The sequence below is a fragment of the Hyperolius riggenbachi genome, chromosome 6 (assembly GCF_040937935.1).
Source record: "Hyperolius riggenbachi isolate aHypRig1 chromosome 6, aHypRig1.pri, whole genome shotgun sequence".
Classification (NCBI taxonomy): Eukaryota; Metazoa; Chordata; class Amphibia; order Anura; family Hyperoliidae; genus Hyperolius; species Hyperolius riggenbachi.
Genome location: NC_090651.1, coordinates 235,162,449 through 235,190,245, shown reverse-complemented (window position 1 = coordinate 235,190,245; position 27,797 = coordinate 235,162,449). Strand labels below are relative to the sequence as shown.

The window sequence follows — 27,797 nt, the reverse complement described above, 5'->3', positions numbered from 1 at the left end:
ATTACCATTAAAAGGCATGATTTGAGTCCATGGCGGCCTGGAGGGAGAATAGGAATTAATGCCATTGGGACTTTTTCAGGAGCACGGTGAGCCATTTTTTGACTTTACCCTGTGCTCAAATTTCCCAGCGCCTCAATTACATGTGCACACCAAACCCCATCCATGCTCTGCATGATCCAGTGAGGGTTGTTAATCCTTGTTAATAAAGATGGAAATATATTTTGTCAATTTTAATACGATTACACATTATATTTGATATTAACCTCAAATCTAATACAAATCTATTAAAAAATGAGGCCCCTTTTAACTAACATTAACTGGAAAAGACCTTACATCAGAATACCTTGCAGGCTGGTGGATGAGGAATCTGCAGGTCTAGCTTTGTGCTGTAGTTAACAGTACAAATATGTGGCTGTAGCATGTGAGCTGCAGACCCTGAGGGCCCGCTCATTGGGTAACCCTGGTCTTCTGTGCTCGTTCACACTGTAAGAGCTTTTCTGAGCGCTTTGTGATTTTAAAATCTCTTGCTAATGTTATCCTATGTGTGTGTTCTCATTGGAGCGATGTATCCAAGGCTGAAAGGCATGTCTAATTAATGCACACTTGCTGTTAGAAAGAGGTTGCACAGATAATATTGTAGAAACTAAGAATTACTCATTTTGCATAAAAAAACAATGTGTGCAAAAGAACATGAAGAAAAATGCAGTTAATATACAGAGGCAAAGCAGAATTAGTAATTGCAGCACTTGAGTGGAAATGGAAATGACTAAAGCACAAGCAATGAGGTTAATGAAAATGGCTTCAGCTACGTTGTAAGTAATAAGAATTTGATTCTTTTAATTGCCACTTCTTATTGTACACATTTATTTATGCAAAGCTAAAACAATTCCTTAGCAAATGACAGAAATGGGGTGTAATTCATAGCAACCAATCAGATGTCTATTCTGAGCAGTTCAGGGCTAGTCATACCACAGACATAAGCTATTAGCGACTACAGCTAGCTCAACAAGCATGATGATACAGACTCATAGCAACCAATCAGCTAATTCTTTCATCACAATACAGCAAAGCAGGCGTATGTAGAAACATATCTCTTTACAGGGTAAACAATAATCTGTCACTAAAGTCTAAAAGGAATACTGTAGGGGGTCGGGGGAAAATGAGTTGAACTTACCTGTGGCTTGTAATGGTCCCCCGCAGACATCCTGTGCCCACGCAGCCACTCACTGATGCTCCGGCCCCGCCTCTGGCTCACTTCTGGAATTTCCGACTTTAAAGTCAGAAAACCCCTGCGCCTGCGTTGCCGTGTCCTCGTTCCCGCTGATGTCACCAGGAGTGTATAGCACAAGCCCAGTATGGTCTGTGCGCAGGACGCTCCTGGTGACATCAGGGGAAGTGAACCGGAGGCGGGGCCGGAGCATCAGTGAGCGGCTGCGCGGGCACAGGATGCCTGCGGGGGACCATTAGAAGCCCCGGGTAAGTTCAACTCATTTTCCCCCGACCCCCCTACAGTATCCCTTTAAGGTGGCCATACACTTATAGATTTGTAGCAGATTCGACCATCAGATATATTTCTGTCAGACGCCTGTCAAGTAAAATCTGACAGGAATCTATCGATCTAATAGAATTCAGAATGAAATCTATTGGAAATCGATCTAAATGCATTATAGGACCATTAGCTCCAGTGCAACTCTATGGGCCATCGATCGACCTAGATTTTCCATCCAGTCAGATAGATCAAATCGATCAAAATCGGCCGCAACTCGATCTGCTGACTCGATGCTGACTTTGCCAGAATGTAATACTGATGTTTTGACTCCCTAGGTAAATTACATTACAAGATGCCAAGAAACTAACTTTTTGTTTGTTTGTTTGTTTTAAATAAAGATTAGGTCAGCATTGTTGTTTCAATAATTCCCTTTTGATTTTCATACAAACAGACAGCAGAAACCTGAGCATGATGAAAAGGGTATTTTAATAAGGGATTATTGTACATGAAAACTGCATGTTTGAATGATCAGCAGTTCAAGACTTACAGAATATTGAAAGTTTGGGAGTTTCCAACTGGTCAATAAAATCACCAGTCACTGATATTTATGTATTCCTTTCACTTCCTCATTCTCGCCAAGCACAGACTGGAGATTCAACAGACACAAGGGCCCATATGTAATTGACTTTTCTGAGTTTTCTCCTAGTAGGTGGAAAAGTACTATAAAAACTGTTTTAAGTATTTTCTTGCTTGCTGGTGATAAAAGGCATTTCACTGACAAGTTTCTGTGCCGTGGTTTCTGTAGCTGGACCTTATTCAATTAAAACAGTAGGATCAGCCATACTATTCCAGGGAAAAAAACACCTATATAAGTAGATAAATACTTGATCTACTTACATAACACATATATTGTACTGTCCACGTTTTCATTTCAGTGAATGTTATATAGTGAATGACGAGAATTCTGTTCCTGGAGGGGGCCATGTCTTTTGCCCACAGTTAAGGCTAACTCGTGATGTCATTTCTGCCCTTTACTTTTTTTTTCGTGTCTCCTCCAATTACTGAGTCGCCTCATCCTTACTTGTAAACACAAGTGAGTAGGGGATCAAGTTTCAGATAAGCAGCAGACAGGGAAATAAAGGGAAGAGGAGGAATATATTATAGATAAAAAGAACCCCCAGCATGCAATTATTTGGCACCGACTACTAAAGAGCCAGTGCTCCTAAGGTATATGATAACTCCAAATCATAACAGCAGAAAATGTGTTGAAAGTTTTGAATGCAGGATTAGCATCTTTATCACTTAATACACTCAGACCAGTTGCTGTTGAAATTTGATTTTTATGGTGACGATACCGCTTTAAGTTTTTCTCCTGGGGGATATTATCACACCTTATCAATAAAATGCCTCAAAGGAGCACTATGGTGGAAAACTGGAAAATGTAAAATGCACATGTACACACATACGCTTGTTTCAGGGTATGGCCGGGTTCTCACTATAGTGCAAACACAGCGGTAAGCACATCTGCTCATAATATGAGCAGATGCACTTCTGCCACTGGCTGCTGCATTTGCTTTCCCACCCGTGCGATCACCCATCCGTCTGCCCACACATCCGCCTTTTTTTCTCATCGCATGCGCTATCCCCGCTCGTCAGCCGCTTGCCCTGAGAACAGGAAGCATGCTGCTTCTGTTGGTTTGACAAAAAAAACTCTATGAACCAATGAAAATTTCCTCTGTTGCAGGAGGATTCCCATTGATCCTTTAACAAACCAACAGGAAGCCCTATTATTTCCTGGTTTCCAGGACGAGAGGGAACAGTGTGGGTAACGTAGGGGTTTTTCATGGGGCAGGATGCCTAGTGGGAACAGACAGGCTTCTAATGCATCTAGTTGCAATTTGTGGTCGGCATTTTGCGTTGCGGCTGCGGACAAATGCAGCGGGTTAAGATTTTGCAGTTGCGTTGTTTGACACTGTAGATGCATACTATTGATAACACAGGACACATTTACTGTCTGTTTAATGCATCGTCTTCCCCTTTAGTGTGAAAGGGCCCCTAAATGCAACATAATTAGAATTTTACTTCCAGTGTAGCCGTCACTTAAGGTGGCCATACATCTATCCACTTGATGGCCATTCGACCGTCCGATATGGGGAAACATTTTACATTGGGGGGGGGGGGTTGTTAAGCATCGGCTAGCGACCCGTCGGATAGGGCGTCACAAAGCCGATTCCTGATCGATCAGCTTGAAATTGATTGGGAATCTGCCTGCGGTGTATGGTTGGGCAGCCGACAGATCTCTCTCTAATCAGGTTCGATCAGGGAGGGATTTGTCTCTTGGCCATCATTGCTAGATGTATGGCTCCCTTTACAGTAGCTATTAAAATCTGACAGCTCTAACCTCTTAACAGGTTTTGGGGGATTCACAATGTTTATTTTTAATTGCTTCAAACGCACTCCCTGGAAAGGACTTATACAGACATGCCAGTCAGCCTACCTACTCATGTGCACACTCTGGCAAATGGACATTGCCAATTACATTCAAGGTGTGCCTTTGAAAGTAAAGGAAATCCTAAGATCCCCATGAGGAACTGGACTAGTCCAAAAAAACCTGTCTATAAAAGGTTCAGAATAGGTAGATTATAATACCTGCTGTAAGTGACAGCTACATAGGAAACAAAAAATGTACAGTGTGTACAAATATGTTTTTGGTTTATGGTTTTTTTTTTGCCATTGTGCTTAAGGACAACGGTGATTGAAATCTACGCCCTGTTTTGGTGGCTACCTGGCTGGCAGGGCGTAGAATTCAAACCTCACCGCAGAGCGCATCCGCCGCTTTCGCCGCTTGCGCCGATCTTTCCGGTGAATCCTCGCCGTGTCCCGTCGCAGCTCACTTGCTCTGCCTGTCTCTATGACGGCAAAGCCCTGTGAGCGGGTCAGGAGCCGATTTCATTGGCTCCTGGCCGTGTCTATCAATGTAAGCAACTCCCATAGGCTTACATTGATAGACACGGTCAGGAGCCAATGAAAGCGGCTTCTGACCAGCTCACATGACTCTGCCATCATAGAGACCGGCTCACATGACTCTGCCGTCATAGAGACGGCAGAGTGTGGAAGTCCTGAGGATCTCGGCGTGCGGTAGTGATGGTGGTTGTGGCGGGTATATGCAGCGATTCGTTGGGATTCTGTCGTTCTTGTACCAGCGGTCTCTGGTTCTTAAGGGGGCAGAGACCGCTGATACTTAAAGGGATACTGTAGGGGGGGGGTCGGGGGAAAAGGAGTTGAACTTACCCGGGGCTTCTAATGGTCCCCCGCAGACATCCTGTGCCCACGCAGCCACTCACCGATGCTCCGGCCCCGCCTCCGGGTCACCTCTGGAATTTCAGACTTTAAAGTCTGAAAACCACTGCGCCTGCGTTGCCATGTCCTCGCTCCCTCTGATGTCACTAGGAGCGTACTGTTTAGACACATACCATACTGGGCATGCACAGTACACTTCTGGTGACATCAGCGGGAGCGAGGACATGGCAACACAGGTGCAGTGGTTTTCAGACTTTAAAGTCTGAAATTCCAGAAGTGAGCCAGAGGCGGGGCCGGAGCATCGGTGAGCGGCTGCGCGGGCACAGGATGTCTGCAGGGGATCATTAGAAGTCCCTGGTAAGTTCAACTCATTTTCGCCCGACCCCCCCTACAGTATTCCTTTAAGTGGTTAAAGGATACCTGAGCCCAACTTCGAATGATTAAAAAAATGTTGTGGTGATAGGAGGGGTTCAGCCTTCACTTACCGCTCCCTCTGTTCAAAGATCTGTCCCTCCGTTCTCCCGTTACAGCCCCCTTTATGGCTCCCGACCAGCGTTTACTATTCAAATACTGCGCCTTCTGACATCACTTAGACATCACGCCCCTATCTCCACAGCATGAACTGCTGAGACGCCAACAAGACGGGAGAGCGCGCGCCTCTAAGTGATGTCAGAAGGCGCAGTATTTGTATAGTGGTCAGGAGCCGCAAACGGGGGCTGTAACGGGAGAACGGAGGGACAGATCTTTGAACAGAGAGAGCGGTAAGTGAACCCCTCCCACCACCACTTTTTTTTTTAAACATTAGATGTTGGGCACTGTTTTTATAAATTTTTTTCTTGCTCATTACTGTTAAAGGTAACAGCCTTATTGTTCAGTGTTTCATCATCTGTTTTTCCGTTACTTCCTGCCAGAAGCACACGGCGCCCTGCTTCTTCTTGCCAGCTCTCCGGCACAATACTATCCAGGGAGCCCTGACAAAGCATCTTTGAGCCTCCTACTGGGGCTCCCCATTACTCCAGGGTCTATTTTTGTACACTAGATAGCTAGGGAGTATAAAAAAAAAAAAAAAAGAGACTCCCTTTACCTATTTAAAAGATGGGCGTCTGGAGTCTCCTTAGTAAAGGAGGCTCACAGATGCCCAAAGAAGGCAAGACAGATTTAATCTGCTCAGAAAAGGTGAAACGCTCTCGCCCATGTTTGACAGGAAGCATTACTTCCTGGTGCATCTTAACGTTAACTGCATAAAAAGAAGATAACTCACTGAGCCATTAAATCGCACACGCGAGTTCTTTACCGCCAGGCCAGGTGAATTGGATTAGAACTCGCCGGCGTTCACCACTGGCAATTTCAGGAATTGCATAGGGCCCTACATGCTTATATGGTTGTAGAAACTGTTGTGATATATAGACAGTGTATCATAAAACACTCATGGGCAACGTAATGATAGGCCACAATTCACTTGAAAAGATAACATCAAGGATGTAATTTCAACTAGTTAAAAAAAAAAAACTGGTGGCGACGGCTGACAGAACACCATAAAAACACACAATTTTAACTGTGTAGAAAATAATCAGGAGCCAAAGTAATTACAAGGATAATTGCATGCGATGCTGGCTTATTGCAAACCAACTGAGCTCCAATTATCTTGGAGTTAATATGGATCACTAGTAGACATCCTGATTAAGTTCTCAGAAAAATAGCTCCTATGGGATTACACACCAGGCAAAGTCGCTCTTTGTCTGAGAGTTCCTCAGTTGGCCAGTAGGGACAGTCAAGGGGCGAGACAGGGTCTATTAGGAATGAGATCTTTTTTAAGAAGACAATAAAGCTAAGCTGAGGGAAGGACCTGAAAATGTGGCAAATTAAAACAATGTAAACCACTTAACTACAAGGAATTTATCAGTTGCACCCAACATACCTTCAAAAAGAAAGAAATGAATTTACAGTCACGAAAGAGAACCAATCACAACCGTTGTAATCTGACTGTTCATTTGTAAGAAGATTGCAGTTCTGCTGGACAAGCAAAACTATAGGACTCATTTTAAGGTGAAACGTAAAACAATGGTTTACAATTCTTTTGGCTACCTTTTAAAAAGTGTATACAGGTGACCTCAATTCCTGTCATTTTTCACATGCAAAAAAACAATTGACAGCAATGCAACTCTGTCAGACAACTCATGCAAAGTGGAGACAGGCCCTTAGTAAATATCTCCTCTCCAATAAGCGCTTAGTCTGTCACAGAAAAGGAAGCACTCACAAACACAACTGTCAGACAATACCCACACATAATCTACATTTTCTTCATCTGTAGCAATAATTTGTAATTGTTGCAGGTGGATATCTAACAAGCAGGGCTGCCATCAGAAATGTTGGAGCCCCTCACACATCTTCAGGCCTTCAGTGTAGGTAGCTAGGTATTGGTGCCTTCAGTATAGGTAGCTAGGTTATAGGTGCCTTCAGTATAGGTAGCTAGGTATGGGTGTCTTCAGTATAAGTAGCTAGTTATATGTGCTTTTGGTATAGGTAGCTAGGTATAGGTGCCTTCAGTATTGGTAGCTAGGTAAGGTGCCTTCAGTATAGGTAGCTAGGTATAGGTAGCTAGGCATAGGTGTCTTCAGTATAAGTACCTAGGTATACGTGCCTTTAGTATAGGAAGCTAGGTATAGGTAGCAAGTTAAAGGTGCACCCAGTATAGGTAGCTGTTGATCACCACCCCGGTCCTCCACTCCTCGCACAGAAACACGCAGCAGCAACTTACCTAGTTCGGCGTGGAACGCAGACCTCTCTCTTCCTCCTCCTTGCTGTTCCTAGTGCTCTCAGTGTCATCAGCAGAAGCCAGTCACTTCGGCAACAGTCAGGAGGAAGAGAGAGGTCTGGGTTCCACGCTGGACTAAGGAAGTTCCTGCTGCGTGTATCTGTGCAGGGGGTGAGTGGAGGAAGTGCGAGAGTTGCCGCAATATGAGGTCTGGTAGGCAGCGAGGACCGGGAGGCACACTCCAGGTAGAGAGAGGCCCCGTAAAAGAGCGGCGCTGGTGCCATGGCAACTGGCAACGGTGCCATTTTTAAAGTACAAGAGGTCCAACTGTGCTGGGGATTTGCCCGGCACTCACTGTAGTGTTAGCTGTGCCCCCCCCCCCCCCGATGGCAGCCCTGCTAAGTGTCCAGCAATGTGGCTGGCATCCAGTACAGCAATTTCACCCCACTGCTCAACATCTTGCCTATCCCATTCAACAGGACAGGCATGTCAGCAGATAACTCAGCAGCATGTATGTACACCAATCACTCAAATGCTGGATTCTCGGCAGAGGTGGCCCTTATCGGCCGACTCAGCTAAGTTTCAACTGGTGTGTGTACAGCCTTTAAATTAGACCAGTTCTGGGCTGCAATTTGCATCTGCATGTAAGCAGGAATTATAAGTGTCTCAATGACCAGTAGCAGCCAAGAGAAGAGAAAACTAGGAAGGGGAGTAAAAAGGCTGAAAGGGGAAGAAACTGCTATTTGTTGTTGAGAGGATCTACTTAACTCTTGTAATAGGGCTGGTTCACACTACAAAAGCTTTTCTGAGCGGCGCACTTTGTGATTTTCAAAGCTCTTACTAATCTTATCCTATGTGTGTGTTCTCATTGGAGTAATGTGATTTTGTAAAAAATAGCATTGCATTAGCAAGAGTTTTTACAATCTTTAGCGCTTAAAAAGCTCTTGTAGTGTGAGCCCTTAGGGCAGGAAGAATAGACTCCCAAATAGGGTCACAGACAGCAATAAAAGAAAAGAAAATATATAAGGTTTTAACAATATTTCCATGCTCTCTAAATGTAAGAAAAGGTTTTTAGTATGCAAAATCAAGGTCTGCACTACATAAGGTATTCTTATTATTCCCTCTAGACACGTATGCTTCGTATTTTCCTTACAACAGCCAGTGTCTCTATGTTCGTAGATACTAGTCTATCAAGCCACTAAAATGTCTAACCAATCAGCTTCTGCTTACTGTGGTAAAGGTCCTGCTCAGCTGATGTTCCAAGTGCTCGCAGTCAGCACATTTTTCTTCAGTTGAGACTGCTGTTAGCTTTAGTTTACACTTTGATAGAATAAGTTTCACACTCAAAAGGAGAGAATACAGATAAATCACAGGGGTTCAATGCTAACCCTAACCAGGAAGTCTGCACCATTATACAATGTGATATGAATTATTACAATCTGCTCATGAATGGTTCTCTTTACAGTAAACATGCACCACAGCAGGAGAGTTAAATCTAAATGGTTGCTAAAAGTTACACCATGTCTGCTTTTGCTACATGACTAATGTTTTTTTTTTTTTAGCCTTCCGTATTGTGTGTTGCTTGTAAACAAATGGAAACATAGTATTAGTACATTGTAAGGTTTTAACAGAGTGGAAAGAGTTGTGCACTTTGTAGGAAGTACCTGCTGCATGTGTGTTCACCACTCCCATTTCCAGTCTCCTGCCTAGAGGCCAGTTCATGCTTGATCAGTGTGATCTCACCCAAAAGGGAATCATTCCACTGAGCAACACAATCTTGTTCTGCTGCCCTCTAGCGGCTGGTATTTCCCTGATAATAGATTTCTCTGTTGGAGCCTCCAGTTATGAAAACATGATCAAAAATACAAGCTTGCACTCATTGATACTTTTAGAACATGGGGAATACAACTCAATATGTATCAGGATAGTACCAGTGCAGTGGCGTTTTGTGAGCTTTGATAGAATGACAGGTTCCCTTACAGACACACAAGATCAGCTGTGCCTTAAAAAAGAAGTACTTCTGTAGCCTTGTCAAAGCTATCTGTGAGCATGCCAATATAGTATACATCTGTGTGGACGCTATTACAGTATACATGGATTTTTATTGTAGACCTGTCATTAGAAAGCAAGTATAACACTGTTAAGAAAGTAGAAAAGGTAAGTTAGACACGATCTTCCACTAATGAAGGTTTTAGCATATTTTGAAATTGTCCTGTCTTCCGACTGCTTTACACTTGTATTTATTCATTCATACTGTCTTGTGGTTACCATGGCAGCACTGCTACATAAGATTAAGTACTGAGCAGTTCAGAACACAACTGTAAAAGGTACACACCATACCATTTTCTGACAGATTTACCTGCCAGATTGATTTTTTTTTCCAACATGTACATGAATTTCCAACATGAAATTCGATCGATTTCCATAGAAGTGAATGGAAATCGATCGGAAAATTAATCAAAATTCAGATCGGACAGGTTGTAAAAAATCGATCTGGCAGGTAAATCTGCCGGAAAATTGTATGGTTTGATCCTAGCATTACAAAATGCTGAAACAATCAAAAAACAATAGAAATATAGGAGACTCCACTCCCTCCTAAATGGTCATGACGCCCCCCGTTGGTGGCAATGGAGCTTAGCATATAATGGTGCGCTCCATCTATGGTACTTCATGTTATACCGGCTAGCAGTTCTATACATACTTCAACGTGGATAATTTATGCGGGATGATCTAGAATATCCAAGTGATCACAGCAAGCTGTTGTAATTATTTCCTGTACTTCGCTTCTGATGAAACGATCCTTTGAAACACGAAACATGTGTGAGGCTGCCATGTTAATCAACCTGTGATATGTTCAGATTTTAATCCGTTTCCATTTCTTTTACATTTATGCTTAATAAATGTTTCATATTTTATACTGAGGTTCACTATATTGGGCACAATTCACAAAGCTTTTTCACTTGTTTTCACCTTATCTGTGTTACTTATTTAAGCTCCCAAAAAGCAAAAATATAATTAATTAAGGTAAGAATAGTATTATTGAAATGAAGTAAATCAGACAACTTACTTTGAGTGATTATTTTGTTTCTAAGTGCTGAAAGGTTATTTTCCTCAATTAGGTGATAAGTCATGCATGAGAAGTTTTGTGAATAGAGCCCAATGCCTCCTTAAAATTCCAGAGTTTTTGCTTCTGGCTTTTTTTTTTTAGATGTTACCAAATTTTGACAAATGAATGGATCACGGTTGAGAAAACTATGGCATCCTGCTACTCCTACAGTCATTCCTCCAACAGCAGCTGAATAAAACTCTCCATAAAATCCTAAAGCAAAACCTACAGCAAATAAGGAAACAGCACACAGGCTGGAACTACACTTGTTAAAGTTGTATGCTTTTATTTTGCATGCAAAATTGCATTACAACTGAAAAACAATGTTAGTCAATGGGATTGCAACCCAGTTTATGCACCAACACACCAGACCAGTAAGCTGCCAAGGGGAAAAAAAAGCCCAGTCCTAGGCTCTTAGAAATAGGGCGAATACAGTAAAAAGGCTGTGCAAACCAGCCTTGTCACTGTTACCAATCTGTGTGTAAAACAATTTGAGTAAATCTCTCCTCTGGCCACTTCAGAGTGAGGTCACTGAACAGATTCTACCTGGAAGATCAGCATACACGGCCATTGCCACAAAACTCTGCTAAGACTCCGGTCAGCAGTGGAAATAACACCTCCACAACTCCGATATGCTGTTCAGCTCCAGCTCACGTCTCCCCACTGTGGTCTCTCTCATGCACATCTGTGTGTGTCATTCAGTAGGGGGGGGGCCGGCTATCCTTTTCCAAGGGTATACAAGTGTCGGCACTAGTCTAGTTTAAGAGATCCAGCAGAAGTGCGTGAGAGAGACCAGAGCAGGGAGAAGTGAGCTGAAGCTGAGTGGCATCTTGTGTATTGGAGGTGTACTGCCAATGCTGAGCGGTGTCTCAGCAGAGTTTTGTGGCATCAGCCGTGTATGCTGAACTTCAAGGTGGAGTATGACTGCTCAGTGTCCTCACTCTGAAGTGATGGGGCCAGTTTACACAGACTTGGGCGCCAGGAACTTTTTACTGTAGTTAAAGTGTCCCAGAGATGGAGAAATCCAACTTTTTTTTTTTACTTACCCAGGGCTTCCTCCAGCCCCATAAACATAGACGAGTCCCTCGCCGTCCTCCTGTTGCCCTCTGTTCAGCAGTAATCAGCCCCAGTAACTGGCTCAGTCGGCTCCAGTCTGAGTCATCCGTGGTCTTCTGCGCCACTGAGCCCGTTACCGGAGCGGAGTACTGCTAAATGAGGGACGCACCCTTGCTTATGGAGCTGGTGGAAATCCTGGGTAAGTAAAAAAAACTTTAGATTTCGCCGTCTCTGGTACACTTTAATGGGATGGTTCACAGTTGGTTCACCAGGAAAAAAAAACAAAACTTACTTTTGCAACAAAATGTCACACATCGTGTGCGTTTTCCCACAGAAAATCCGTTGGAATAACGCACACAAATGTGCAGTGTGTGCGAAAAATCATGTGTGGAAATACATGTGGTTCTTTTGCAGGGACTAGCGTGGTCCCATCCTTATATTTCATAGGGATGTTGTTCCTGGCTTGCTGTAGCTTTCTGTAGAATTCTAGGAAATAATAATGATTGATATATCTTGCCTTCTATTCTGGCCCCAAGATATACCCTGGCAGAATTTATTATTTCTTAACCTTTTGTAATAGAATCTGAATAACACAAAAACTTTTCCTTAACACTGGGGTAGTGGTTAGTTGAAGCCATTTATTGTCAAATCAAAGTTTTTTTCTCTTTTTAAATCATAATCACTACACCAAGTAATAAACGCTGCAGGTTTAATAATGGATGTGGCTTTTCAAAGTACACTAAAACCTTCAAAACTGTGAGAAAGTTTGTTCCTACTTACTTTGCCTACCTTCTTTTCAGTGTATACCCCCCCCCCCCCTACAAATGCACATTAATTGGACTTCAATTAGTTGACAATAAATATAGCTTAATTTACATCTCACCATCGTCAGCTCAGCTTCAAGCTCTTTGATTCGATTTTCCTTTAAATCCAGCTGAGATCGCAAGGCGCTGGCATGGTCTGTAGCTTCCTTGGCCTGGCGCCGAAGTTCCCACTTTTCCCGTTCTAAAAGATCTTTTTCTTTGGCTAATACTTTTACTGCGTCTTCACTCTCCTGACGAGACAAAATACCAAACAACACAGGTCAGTCATCAATAACTGTTAGCAGCTGTATAGCAAGCCTGCAGAAATGGTCACAGGATAAGCCAGTTGAAATTAGGTTTCCTACAACGGGTCAATTACTCCAGTCAATGGCAAACTGTTAGTGCCTTAAGAGCAACAATAGTCAGGCAGATGATTACACAGATTACCGTATATACTCGCATACAAGCCGAATTTTTGACCCCCAAAAAGGGGGTCAAAAGTTGGGGGGTCGGCTTGTATGCGAGTCTTTCCTGGTGGTCTAGTGGTCGGGTGGTCTGCGCCCCCCCTCCCCGCTCCCCCCGCTGCTATTACCTGCTTAGGCAGCGGCCGCTTTCTAATCCGCGTTCCCCTTCTCATGTTCAGTTGCAGAGTGTATCACAGCAGCGCGCCTGGCGCTGCTGCTGTGACGATGCAGGGGGCAGGAAAGAGCGGTTCCCCTGGTAACTGCGATACAGATCGCCGCTACAGGGAGCCGCGCTCTTTCCTGCCCCCTGCATTGTCACAGCAGCAGCGCCAGGCGCGCTGCTGTGATACACTCTGCAACTGAACATGAGAAGGGGAACGCGGATTAGGAAGCAGCCGCTGCCTAAGCAGGTGATAGCAGCGGCGGCCGCGGGGGGAGCGGGGAGGGGGAGCGGAGAGGGGGGGAGCGCTATACTAGGGCACTACCTACCTATGCTGGGCATTTTACTAGCTATACTGGGCATTTTACTAGCTATACTGGGCACTATACTAGCTATACTGGGCATTTTACTAGCTATACTGGGCACTATACTGGCTATACTGGGCACTATACTAGCTATACTGGGCACTATACTAGCTATACTGGACACTATACTAGCTATACTGGACACTATACTAGCTATACTGGACACTATACTAGCTATACTGGACACTATACTAGCTATACTGGACACTATACTATCTATACTGGACACTATACTAGCTATACTGGACACTATACTAGCTATACTGGACACTATACTAGCTATACTGGACACTATACTAGCTATACTGGGCACTATACTGGCTAAACTGGGCACTATACAAGCCATACTGGGGCACTATACTAGCCATACTGGGGCACTATACTAGCCATACTGGGGCACTATACTAGCCATACTGGGCACTATACTAGCCATACTGGGCACTATACTAGCTAAACTGGGCACTATACTAGCTAAACTGGGCACTATACTAGCTAAACTGGGCACTTTACTAGCTATACTGGGCACTATACTAGCTATACTGTACACTACATACCTATACTGGGCACTATACTGGCTATACTGGGCACTATACTGGCTATACTGGGCACTATACTAGCTAAACTGGGCACTTTACTAGCTATACTGGGCACTATACTAGCTATACTGGACACTACCTACCTATACTGGGCGCTATACTGGGCACTACACTAGCTATACTGGGCACTTCCTACCCATACTGGGCACTATACTAGCTATACTGGGACACACTGGGGGGCTGCACCAATCCAGCATTTCCTACCCCCGGCTTATATGGGGGTCAATCATTTTTCCCTGGTTTTTCAGGGAAAAGTTGGGAGGTCGGCTTATATGCGGGCCGGCTTATATGCGAGTATATACGGTACATATATACGTGTGTAGCGGTTTACCAGTCAAAATATTTGTACATGAGCTCAGCTAGTCCTGCGAGGCAGGTACATGAGCCCAGCTAATACAGCACACGCAGCACTAAGACCTTTGTCACATCAAAAATCGCAATCACTGATACCAGAGTTTTGCCATTTTGTGCGCAATTATTTTTAGCGCCTCCCGCTGGTTACCTGCGGATTGTGATTTTTTTGTACAGCCATTTTCTAAGCGATTTTGCAGAGCGATTTGTTTTTTCACTTCCTGACGCAGGTCAGGGAGTGAACTCTTTGACCTGGGAAAAGAATCAATACAATGTATTTATTCTAAAAACGCTTGGGAAATCGCTATACAACGCGCTTTTTCAAGCGTTTTCCCTATACCATCCATTGAGGCAAATTGCCCCAAAAATGGTACAGGCAGCGCTTTGGTGAGCGGATCGGAATGGAACCGCTCATATGTGAACACTCACATAGGGAATCCTTGCACAAGCGCTTTTTGAAAATCTCTGGCACTTAAAAAAAGCCGTCTAGACGAGGAGCAGCAGCACAAAACAGGAAAAAAGGGCGCAGGAGCCTTTGCAGCAAACAAGGGCACCTTATAAAAGCTGTGATTTGCAGCAAAGAATGCAAATTTGGGCACCTGAAGGTACACAATAAAATAGAGGGTGCCTCGGCATGCCGATATGCAATGCCGCAATATGCATATCGGCATGCCTCAGCGCCTCATAAAATGGATTTTATCAGGCGCCCAAACTTCCCTTCTTTGCCGCAGATCGAAGCTTTTATAATGGGTGCCTCCAGGCACCCAAATTTACTTTCTGTGTCTCAAATCGCTGCTTGGTGGTGGTAGTGGTAGTGGTGGGGGAAAGGGGTGTAAGGCATTGGTAGAAGGAGGTTTTAGGGTTAGACATTGGTAGAGGGAGGTCTTAGGGATAGGCATCGGAAGAGTAGGTTTTAGGGTTCGGCATCAGTAGATGGAGGGTTTTGTGTGAGAGTAGGGTTAGGTTAAGACATAGTAAATTATCAGTAAAGATTACCGATCGGTAGAGGGAGGTCGTAGGGTTAAGTGTTAGTAGAAGGAGGCCTAAAGGTTAGGCATCAGTAAAGGGAGGTCTTAGGGTTGGCACTGGTAGAGGAAGGTCTTAGGATTAGGCATTGGTAGAGGGAGGGTTCTGTCAGAGTAGGGTTAGGTTAAGAAATAATAGAATATAGGTGAAGATTACCAATCTATAGACAGACATCGGTAGAGGGAGGTCTTAAGGTTAGGCATCGTTAGTGGGAGATGGTAGGATTAGGCATCAGTAGAGGGAGGTCTTAGGGTCGGGTCTAAAGGAGGGCTTTCCATACACAGTGATTACCGAACAGAAAGGACTAGCACTTTACTAGAGAAATATGCGTGTACAGTCAGATTAACCCTAAAGAGGCAGTGGAGAAAGTTACAGGGGTGGTCCACAGTAGGTCCTCTGATGTGCCACTTCTCAGAGCAGATGGCAGCAGACAAGTGGCCATGCAGAATGGATCCCATGCTCCCCAATGGGAAAGTAAAACATGTTCACATGTCCATCTCCTCCATGTCTGGGTGTATCCATTGTGTTTCTGTAATGCACAAACCTGATCCGCGCTCCTAAGTGCAGCGGACACTGCCCTGGGCTGCCGGAGGCAGGGCTGTGGAGGTCGGAGTTGGAGTCGAGGAGTCTGAGCAATTTTGGTTACCTGGAGTCGGAGGTTTCTGAGGGAGTCGGATGAATTTTTGTACCAAATCCACAGCTCAGGTAAGAATTAGACTAAGGAGTCGGAGTCAAGGAGTTGGAGCTATTTTGGGTACCTGGAGTTGGTGGTTTCATAAACTGAGAAGTCTGAATCGGATGATTTTTGTACCGACTCCACAGCCCTGGCCGGAGGGCACAGCTTATCCGTGCTATAAGGAAACCAGACCACTCCGGCATACTGCGTCCAGGTCCTTAGGCCTTGTTCACACTTTGCAGCACAGATGGCCACACGATTGCAACACAATGCCTGCAATCACGTGCCATCTACGCTGCCGTGCATTGCTGATCCCATTCATTACAATAAATGGGTTAGCAATGCGCTTTGCCAATAAAACGCATGCAGCAGTGCGATAGTGCATCGCACTGCTGCGCATCGCAGTGCACATAGTCTGAACATCAGACAGCACAGTCTCTGCACTTCTGATGTTCCTGTGTGTCACACTAAATGTGTCCCTGAAATGTGCACGGCAACGCGCATAGAGTAAATGAGCCCCTACACAGACAGAGACCACCACAGGCTGCAGCTTACTTGTTTATTACCAGAATAAGCCCATGCAACACATACTAAGATCAATATGCCCATTTCTTTAAAAGGTAGAAAAGTAAACAGTACAAGCATATTGCATTAAACGTAGTTATTGGTACACTGCCACTTTAATTTTAGGGGAAGCTGATAACTTCTGAAGAACGTGAAAGGTATAAATTAGACATTGTATTCCTATTTAATGCCCAATCCAATAAAACGTCACAGAGTTCTCCTTAAGATAGGGTCAGGTTTTGGGCTAATACAGGGCCAGTCAAGCAGCTTGGAACTGTAGTATGACGTGTTTAAGATCACCTGGTAATTGAATTAAGCAGGTTTTGTGGAGCAGTCCTGAGATATTGGTCCCTGAATGGAGCAGCTTCCAGATGTTCCTACTTTATGGCGCGTAAATAAAAATGAACAGCAGATGCTGTATATAACCTTGAAAGGGGTCCTTGCAAATTGCACTGAAGGAAGAGCAGTATATCAGTTTTATGAATCAGGATAGTCTGGGAACTGCGCAGACCTCCTTCTAGCAGGGCAGCTCACAGCGCTCCAGAATCCTAATAGTCAGGAAATGTCATGTGCAGATGCCAAGCCATTTACATTCACCATGTGGCGTCCTCACTTGCCCTAAACTGAAGGTCACTCGTGGGTTTTAAGAGAGAAGGTGCATTCCTCCTGTAGGGGCAAAACTGCTGGCACACAAACAACTACAGGAATGGCTTGAAGGTAAGCAATTACTTCCCTCTGCCTAGGAATGTACTTACATAATGGTTCAGCCTGCTGCCACCTGTAACTGGCATGTAAGTGACAGCTGTCCAGCCAGCGGCAGCAGCAATCCGTGCTCTGAGGAGAAGTTCTCCCTACCCAGGCTGTTTAACACACAGACTCCATTGTGTCCCGAAGGATTCATGTTTTCACTCACAATGGCCCAGAGACAGCAATATAGAAATAAGGAAATGCTGGCACTGCTCTCTGCAAAATCCAGTCAGCAAATGCACTTTATTTCTGTGAAGACATAACGGTTTTAAAGGAGGGTTCCATCCCAAGGGATGATTTCCAAGTACACATACCGTATAAGTGACTATTAATGTATCGCAAGCTTTACATACGTCTACAGCAGTAAACAGACCCTCTTATCTGTGCATAAAGTATCAAGCCAGAAGCACAGCTAAAAAAAAAAAAAATTCAAATAAATAAATATAAAGTTAAAATATTTTTTTACAGTTTTCAGCACAAGTGAGCAAATACTACTAAACGCACACACACACACACCACACACCACACCACACCACACCACACACACACCACACCACACACACACACACACCCACACCCACACCCACACACACACACCCACACACACACACACACACACACACACACACACACACACACACACACACACACACACACACACACACACACACACACACACACACACACACACACACACACACACACACACACACACACACACACAGCTTCCCATTGAAGCACAGGTAATGCCATCTCCCGGCCACAGGTGCCATCTCCCGGTCCTATACCTGAGCAGAGCTTGCCGTGTATGGAGGATCATGTGATCAAACCAGAGTAAGTAGCACAATTTCCTCAGGCAGAAGGGCTCACACTCTTACCACAGATCTCACCACCACCAGAGCACTCCACTAGTGTAAAGACAGACTATCCCAGGACCTTCTCAGCCAAGAATGATGTAAACCAAATCTAAAGCCAATTTCAATGTACTTTCCATCTGATTTTTTATTTTACACATGTATTTAGCACTGACCTGTTTTCTACAGGACTTTACACGCAACACTGAACATAAATATCCATGTTGAAGACAAAGTGATGCTGGGAGTCTCTTGAGAAAAGATAACGGAGTATCCATTCAAAATGCATTGAGGCAGACTACTTCAGTAACAATCTGCATTATATATGCACTTCCTGTATCTCAAAATTGGCCGTAGACATGTTTAATAGATTAGACGTTAGATTCAAAATACACATTAAATCTAATAAAAATAAATAAAGCAATAAAGAGTTGTTGATCAAAGTTCAGAAATTTAAATGCTCGAATATGGATGAGGCAGGCCCGGTCTGCCCATGATGTCAAGTGAGGCGACTTCCTCAGACGGCAGAAGTCTGGGGGAAGCACCAGGCAGAAACAAAGAGAAGAGAGTGCCTGGCCAACCTATACTGGCTTTCTGTATAGGAGGATCGGTTTGGATAAAGTGAAGCCACAAACCAGTAATCTGCTTCCAGAGTTTTAGTTTCACACTTTATTATATTCAAAAAAATATTTTTTCTTCAAAAAAGTAAAAAGCGTTTTGTAAACAGCAATAAAAATATTTTGTGGTAGAGACATAGAAAATCAATGTATTGAGCAGATCATAGACACTGTGTGCTTTGTTTGATGAAAAAAGTATTTCAAAGATTCTAGTTCAAGCCTATACTACACAACCTATACTGGGGACAACTGTACCAGGCTAACCTGTACTGGGGGCATTTATAACTGGCTACCTACTTATACTGAGGGTGTTTTGGGGGGGCTCACCGCAGCTATAAAGTGCGGTCCAAATTGTCGGGTGCTGTGCGGTCATTCCAATTTGGGTGGGAGGGGGCGCATCCTCACAAGTTTGCCTCAGTCTAGAACCGGCCCTGGGATGAGGTATGGCTATTCCTAATCTCATTGTAAGTGCTAAGAGTGTGGGTGGCAGCAGTGCCCGATCAAAGTTCCCATAGCTTTTTACTGCACTGTGCAGTACACAGTGTGCAATAAAAGTCTTGCTGAAGTCTTGCCTAATGTTACAAAGTAAAAAAAAGACATGCGTCCATAATGTTACACCTTTTTCCCAGTACTTCAATCCTGCGTAAAGAAAACCAGGGCATAATCTCTCTGATTGGATCAAGAAAATCATCTTAACACAACCAGCAATCATAGCAGTGAATGCCCTCGAATATGAGAAATGCAACCAAGCCTCTTTTAAGTACAATCATTGGATTTGCGAAAACTACCTAATGTGGCAAGATATTCCCTAGAAGTCAATCTAAATGCACCCGTACACAGCGTGATGATGAGCCAACGTATCTATTCGATTGATCACTATCTAATAAAAATCTGATCAAACTGACAGATTCCTTCCACACACGGCACATCGATATGAATAGATTACAGCAGGAAATCTATTAACCACTTAAGTACCAGCGGTCTCTGCCCCCTTAAGGACCAGAGACCGCTAGTACCAGAAACGACGGAACACAGATGAATCGCTGCACATTCCCACCGCATTCGCAGTCACCCCTGCACTTCGGGAACCTGGGCCACTCACTCTGCCATCTCTATAACGGCAGAGCCCTGTGAGCGGGTCAGGAGTCGCTTTCATTGGCTCCTGACCCTGGCAATCAATGTAAGCCAATGTAGGCTGCTTACATTCATAGACAGGGTCAGGAGCCAATGAAATCGGCTCCTGACCCGCTCACAGGGCTCTGCCGTTATAGAGATGGCAGAGCGAGTGAGCTGCAGCGGGGAGACAGCGGTAAGATTGTCGGGAGCGACCAGAATGTGTGGGGTTGTGTGATTGAAATCTATTCCCTGGCAACCAGGTAGCCATCAAAACAGGGCGTAGATTTCAATCATTAAGATCCTAAAGTAGTTAAAAAGCGATCCTACTGCAGTGTTGCACTGTCTGATGCATTGCAATGCTATGGCCCATCAAGCAACTGTGGCTCCTGCCCTGCCTTCAATCAACAGAAATTTTCCATCACGTCTGATAGATACTTTGATGGATTTTTAGGTCAAAATCAATAGATGACCGGCATATTTGATCATAGTGAACACACAATCCCCTTATCCTTGTGAGGGGGACATTCATGTTAAATCCCTTTGTTACCCTGTGAAGGTTCACTTATGTCCAAAAACACCAAATTTGTGCTACCGGATGATAATTATAATGATTCCAATTTTTGTGTAGCGCTCTTCTCCTGTTGTACTCAAAGCGTTTGTGAGATAGCCATTAGAGCGCACTCAGTAGACAGTAGCAGTCTTAGGGAGCCTTGCCCAAGAATTCCTACTTAGTAGGTGCTGACTTACTGAAAGAGCCAAGATTTGAATACAGGCCTCCTATATCAAAGGCAGGGCCCTTAACCATTGCACTATCCAGGATGTGGTGTTTGGGTTGAGAGGACCTGTTGTATCCATTCCAATCTCAGCAGGCCGCAAAATATGTGTGTTGAAGACTGCTGCTATTTAGTTAGTGATGGCCTGAAGCCCATAACTGGACAAACGTAAGGCCCAAAATCAAACAGCCACATTCTCAGGTGGGCAAGCTCATTGCAATGCAATGGATTACATTCACTACATGGATGCACAGCTGATCTTGACTTGGAAACAAGTCATATTTCTCAGATCGAAAACAGATCTTGGCAAACTGAACACTGAGGAAACGATGCTACCGGTGGTTTTGTACTACACAGTCCAGAACAAAGCTATGGGCCTGAAAACCACTGGTCAAAATCAGTTGAGACAGACCCTAGTCTTTATTTTTAATTCAACTGGAGGTTTTCATGAATCAAATGTCAAACACTGATTCATAAAACAGTGCATATTGTTCAGTACCCTGGTTTTGATATATTTACATTGAGGCTCCCCTCCTCCCTTCTATATTATATAGACCCTTCCCTCTTTCTGATATCTAAGAGAAGGCTACCTTCCTTCTCTCATAGCATTTTTATCTCTGCACTCCCAGGGTCTCTGTGTGATGTGCTCAGGGGCTTCTTGTCTTTGATCTGCAGCAGGCACTGGAAGGCATGTGTGGATAGAATAAATGTAGCAATGTACTAGAGCAAACCTCATACAGTCTGCAAGAAGTCTGAGCCTTGGGAGAAGATGGTCTTTCAGCAAAACAATGACGCGAAGTACAAAGCCGAAGCTATGCAAGAATGGCTTAAAAACTACAATGTTAGCATTTTAAAGTGGCTGAATCAGTCCAGTTCTTGTTCCAACAGAAAATGTGTGGCTGATCACTAGTGTAGGTCTGGTTATCCGCTGAGGAAATCTCCTCTTGCAAAAGAAATAAAAGTAGCAGCTAGCTACTTTGCCTGCCAGCGCTTTGGCCTTCTGTGTCCTTGAAGACTTTAGTGAATTCTCCACTTAATATGCCCACAAATCTCTCTCTCATCGGAACTGATCTGTGGTTGCCATAAACCACAGGCCGAATTGGGAATGAGCCTAGTGACACCACCTCGCTGCCGTCACCCCAGTGTAAATTGTGCCCCCTCTACTGATGTCACACCGGCCACATGAATGTGAGAAAGAGGACAGACAGTGGTGGACACCAATAGGTAAAGTATTCATGCACGGGCACTAGGGGAGCACATTGTACACTACGGGACAGAGCCAGGGATTGTCACGCTCGTCCCAATATCGCACATCGCCATGCACCTGATCAAACAAGTTGGCCCGAGATTATGCAACATGCCCAATTGATACAGGCAACCAATTTCGGCCTAAAGTCGGTCGCATCGTCGAACTGACATACTCTTGGTGGCAACAATTTTTATCTGATTCGATTATAATCGTCTAATCGGCCGGTCAATTGGCCGACAAATCGCATGATGTATGGCCACCTTTAAAGGGACTCCGAGCAGTGTAGTAACTATGGAAAGATGCATACCATTTTGAAGCTCTCTTTCTCCTCTTTCCAACAATATATAAACCGCCGCGCTATGCCTTTTAGTTTTCGCTATTTTTGCGATCGAAATCGCGGCAAACGCAATTTCGATCATGAAAATAACGGTATGCAAATAATGGTATGCATTTTTCCATAGTTACTTGTATTACACAGGTAACTATGACTTCCCCAAAGTCGGCAGCTCCATTCAGTTCGGAGTCCCTTTAATATCACTGCTTATTCACAATCCTTGTGCAACCTGACAGACTGCTCATTCACAAGCCTCATGTAACCTGACAGACTGCTTATTCACAATCCTCATGTAACCTGTCAGACTGCTCATTCACAATCCTCATGTAACCTGACAGACTGCTCATTCACAGTCCTCATGTAACCTGACAGACTACTCATTCACAAGCCTCATGCAACCTGACAGACTGCTCATTCACAATCCTCATGCAACCTGACAGACTACTCATTCACAAGCCTCATGTAACCTGGCAGACTGCTCATTCACAAGCCTCATGTAACCTGACAGATTGCTCATTCACAGTCCTTATGCAACCTGACAGACTGCTCATTCACAATCCTCATGCAACCTGACAGACTACTCATTCACAAGCCTCATGTAACCTGACAGACTGCTCTTTTACAAGCCTCCGGCAACCTGACAGACTGCTTATTAACAATCCTCATGTAACCTGACAGACTGCTCATTTACAAGCCTCCGGCAACCTGACAGACTGCTCATTCACAGTCCTCATGCAACCTGACAGACTGCTCTTTTACAAGCCTCCGGCAACCTGACAGACTGCTCATTCACAATCCTCATGCAACCTGACAGACTGCTTATTCACAATCCTCATGCAACCTGACAGACTGCTCATTCACAATCCTCATGTAACCTGACAGACTGCTTATTCACAATCCTCATGTAACCTGACAGACTGCTCATTCACAAGCATCATGCAACCTGACAGACTGCGTCAATATATATTATAGTCATGGGCGTCCGCACATAGTGGCAAAATGGGGCAGCTGCCCCCATCTCTGATGCCTATCATGTAAGAGGCAGCGTGCCAGCAGCCAGCATCAGGACCTCCGATCAGCCGGCGACCAGTGAGAAGCGGGCAAAGGACTTTGCGGACACTGCACTGATATACGGAAATGACATCATGTCACTTCCGCATATGCAGTGCGTGTCCACGGGGGTACCATGCGCCCGCTTCTCACTAGTCGCCTGCCGATTGGAGGTCTGACGCTGGCTGCTGGCACACTGCCCGTTACATGAGAGGCAGCGGGGACGGACGGGCAGCAGTGAGTGGGGTCCCTGTCATTACCTAATTGGGGGCACCAGTCACTAAACATGGGGGTCCCTGTCACTACCTAAACTGGGGGGCACAGGTCACCACCTATACTGGGGGGAGTAACTGTCACTAAACATGGGAGGTCCCTGTCTTTACCTAAACTGGGGGGATCCCTGTCACTGTGACGCTCAATCTAATCCCTACCATAGTCCTAGTCTAATGTCCCACCATTGCTAAATTCATGTAAATTTGGCTCCACCCATGACCACACCCTGGTCCATGGCCACACCCATTTTTCATCACAACGTGCTACTTGCCCACCCCTGGAACATTTTCTACAGATGCCCCTGTAGTGAGTGCTAGTTGTGTAATTTAGTCCAGTTATTTGAGCTCTGCACATCAATGCAGATAAATCATTCAGGTATAAGTTTTGTTTAAAGCGCTGCCATGTCTCCCACTGTGCAAATTGAAGTAAGTACACTAGTGGCTAGCTGCATTCACTGCTTCACATCCACAGGTGCATCCTTGAGCGCTGTCACTTGTCTGTCTGTGTGGCCCATGATTATCATGTCATAATATTAATCGTTGTTAACTAAAAAAAAAATTAACAAAATTCCTGTACACATCAATGTCCTGACTACAATATTAAAACTTCAAATTGAGGTGAAGAAAATTTTTTAGGGGTATTATAAAAAATGTAATTGTAACGCTTGACCAAATACCGTATATACTCGAATACAAGTCGACTCCAATAATCGACCCTATTGAGGCTAAAACTTTTTTTTTACTGACTCAAGTATAAATCTACCCAGCGAAGTTAATGGCTGCACTTGGGGCCAGCGGGAGTGGGGGGTATGTCTTAGTTAATGACTGCACTGCATTACATATTGCAGCCATTAACCCTTCAGGCCCTTTTCCACTTGAAAAATCGCAAACCGCTAGCGATTTTACAATCGCTAGGGTTTGCTAAATAACATAGCTAACATAGGCTTAAGGAATTTTTTCACAACAGACCTAATTATTCATCATTGGAAGATACTGAACCTGCAAATAGCAAAAACAAAAAGAGCAGTACCTGGACACCAAAATTAGGGTGGAACAAGAAATTAGAAGAGTATATTGACAACTTCAGAAAAAGAATCAAATTAGAGATACTGGACAAACAAAAACAGACACTCTACAACCTCAATACTCAAGAAAGGAAAGCAATACTGAGCCTTAAAAGCAATGACAACATAGTAATTAAACCAGCTGACAAAGGAGGTGCCGTAGTGATTTTGGATAAATCCAGCTATATTCAAGAAGCAAACAGACAGCTCTCCAACAACATCTACTACAAAAGACTAGAAACAAACCCCACGCTACAATACTCAAGGGAATTGAAAAATATGCTTAATGATCTTTCCTCAAAATCATCTAACATACTTACATTAATACCAGCTAATCCTAAAATAGGCACCTTCTACATCTTACCAAAAATACACAAAGTAGGAAATCCAGGTCGTCCTATCATCTCTGGTTTGGGGACACTAACAGAAAAGATATCTGGTTGGGTAGAAAACATTCTTAAACCCATGGTAAGGAATACAACCAGCTACATCCAGGACACCACTGACCTTCTTAACAAATTGACTGCCATGGGTCCGATCCCAGAGGGTGCCATCATGGCTACAATGGATGTTGAATCCCTTTATACCAACATTCCACACGAGGACGGTATTGCAGCTTGCCAGCATTTCCTTCAGCTAAATGATCTACCAACAGAGCCCACACTACAACTTATCAGGTATATACTAACTCATAACTATTTTTCATTTGGGAATGATATATATCTACAGACAATGGGCAGTGCTATGGGAAGTAGGATGTCACCGCAGTATGCAAATTTATTTATGGCCAGGTTGGAGGAAAACTTCCTTTCAACTTGTGAAATTAAACCATGGGCTTACTTCAGATTTATAGACGATATCCTATTAATCTGGACAGCATCACAGGAAGAATTAATCAGATTCCACAAAAACTTCTCAGAGTACCACAAGAACATCAAGTTAACACTCAGCTTTTCAACCTCCCATGTCAGTTTCCTGGATACCACAATTTATATACAAGATAGAATTTTGCAAACATCCATATACCGTAAACCAACTGACCGGCATATTTACCTAAAATGGAAGAGTTTCCACCCGGAACACACCAAAAAATCTATTGTTTACAGCCAGGCTCTGAGATATAACCGAATATGTTCTAATTCAGAGGACAGAGACAGACAACTTATGTCACTACGTAAAATATTCATAGATCAGGGATATCATCCACAAATCGTTGATGATCAAATACACAGAGCAACTTTAAAATCAAGAGAGGAACTGTTGAAGTACACCCCAAAGACTGAAAACAACAGAATCCCAATTGTGGTAACCTACAACCCAAAATTAAAGACACTGAGGAAGATATTGAAAGCCCTACAACCGATACTCCATAAAGACAAACGCCTGAAGGATGTTTTTCCTGATTTACCACTGCTTGCTTTCAGACAACCTCCCAATTTGAGACAAATGATTATCAGAAGTGCATTATCTACACCAGAGACTCCAGGCACATTACCCTGCAATAACACAAGGTGTGAGACCTGCCCTTATATCTTGAGCACAAGCCAAATACAAATACCAAACTCACAGAAATATCATCAAATACAAGATCAATTTTCCTGTGAGACATCCAATGTTGTATACATGATACGCTGCATGAAATGCCCCTCAAGAGGAATCTATATAGGAGAAACAGGACAAAAACTGCGCACAAGAATGAACCATCACCGCTTTAAAATCAATGAAGGTAAAATGGACACACCAGTGGGCCAACACTTCTGTGAACCAGGACACAGCATGCAAGATCTAAAAGTACTTGTTCTTAAGGGTAACTTCAAAAATGATCAATCAAGAAAACTTTCTGAGTACAAATTTATGAAAATGTTCAAGACATTAACAGAAGGTTTAAATTGTGGAACAGGATTCATGACACCTTATGTAACATGATTGATTTGGCTTCATGATCTTCAGAAACCTGCTGGATTTCATGTATGGTTGCACTAACTCACTGGCTCCAGCCTGCTGATCACCTGACACCTAACGGATAAACAGTAACCAGCACAACTGTCATCTTCGTGTTTACCATTTATCTGCAGTGTTTTACTTCACCTAACATCTGAAAATATGCCTGAAGAAGGGGACTAGATCCCAGAAAGCTTGCATCATTTAACTCTATTAGTTAGCCATTAAAAGGTATTATTTTTTACAAAACGTTGTTTTTTTCTACCTATATAATTTGTTTGGCTAACACGGTACAGAAACTTTTTTGCTACTATCATCATGCAAGATACCATAATGTACCGCACACATTTGGAATGTAAAACCTTACTGAAGAAATTGGCACAACTGGACAGTGACATCTTTTTTCTATCCAAGTGCAAGAAAGAAAATCTGATACCGAAAGGTATTACTATCAGAAACCCAGTTCAACATACCTTCAATACCCATTTTGCACAGCGACTCTGCTTCAGAACATCAGAAAGGATCAGGAATCATCTCATTAAGGTTTGTTACAGCAAAAAGAGAATTACCCAAGATAATCTATGTTTACTCTATTCCACACTGCAAGGACCATCATCAGAAAGCATTAAATCTACATTACAGAAATTCTACAAACAATTACAGCACCGTTTAATCCAAAACAAGAAAAAGAAACTCGACAGCCTTAGACTGAAAGCTGAAAACATCATTCTGGAAAACAATACAAGTGTACCCCGTTCAGAGCTTAAAACTGCCAATCTTTTACCTGTGGTTAACTTGTCCAACTATAACCCAAGCAAGACTGAATTTGCTGTTCTATCTAAAGGACTCACTTTTTGCCCCACCAAAAGATTTGATGAAATAGAATTTTGTAGTGACATGGAAGAATTTTTTCGGAGGATAAGGCTTAAGGAATTTTTTCACAACAGACCTAATTATTCATCATTGGAAGATACTGAACCTGCAAATAGCAAAAACAAAAAGAGCAGTACCTGGACACCAAATTTAGGGTGGAACAAGAAATTAGAAGAGTATATTGACAACTTCAGAA

The 27,797-nt window shown here is 43.6% G+C and overlaps 1 protein-coding gene across 4 annotated transcripts in view; it reads right to left on the bottom strand.

Annotated features, from left to right (window-relative positions):
- Window positions 1-27,797, bottom strand: part of KAZN (kazrin, periplakin interacting protein) — a 294,829-nt gene that overhangs the window by 48,397 nt on the left and 218,635 nt on the right. For all 4 annotated transcript variants that reach the window (XM_068240530.1, XM_068240528.1, XM_068240529.1 and 1 more), the window contains one exon: window positions 12,590-12,760. In XM_068240530.1, coding sequence (XP_068096631.1) covers window positions 12,590-12,760 — 171 coding nt within the window. The remainder of the gene's footprint in view (window positions 1-12,589; window positions 12,761-27,797) is intronic.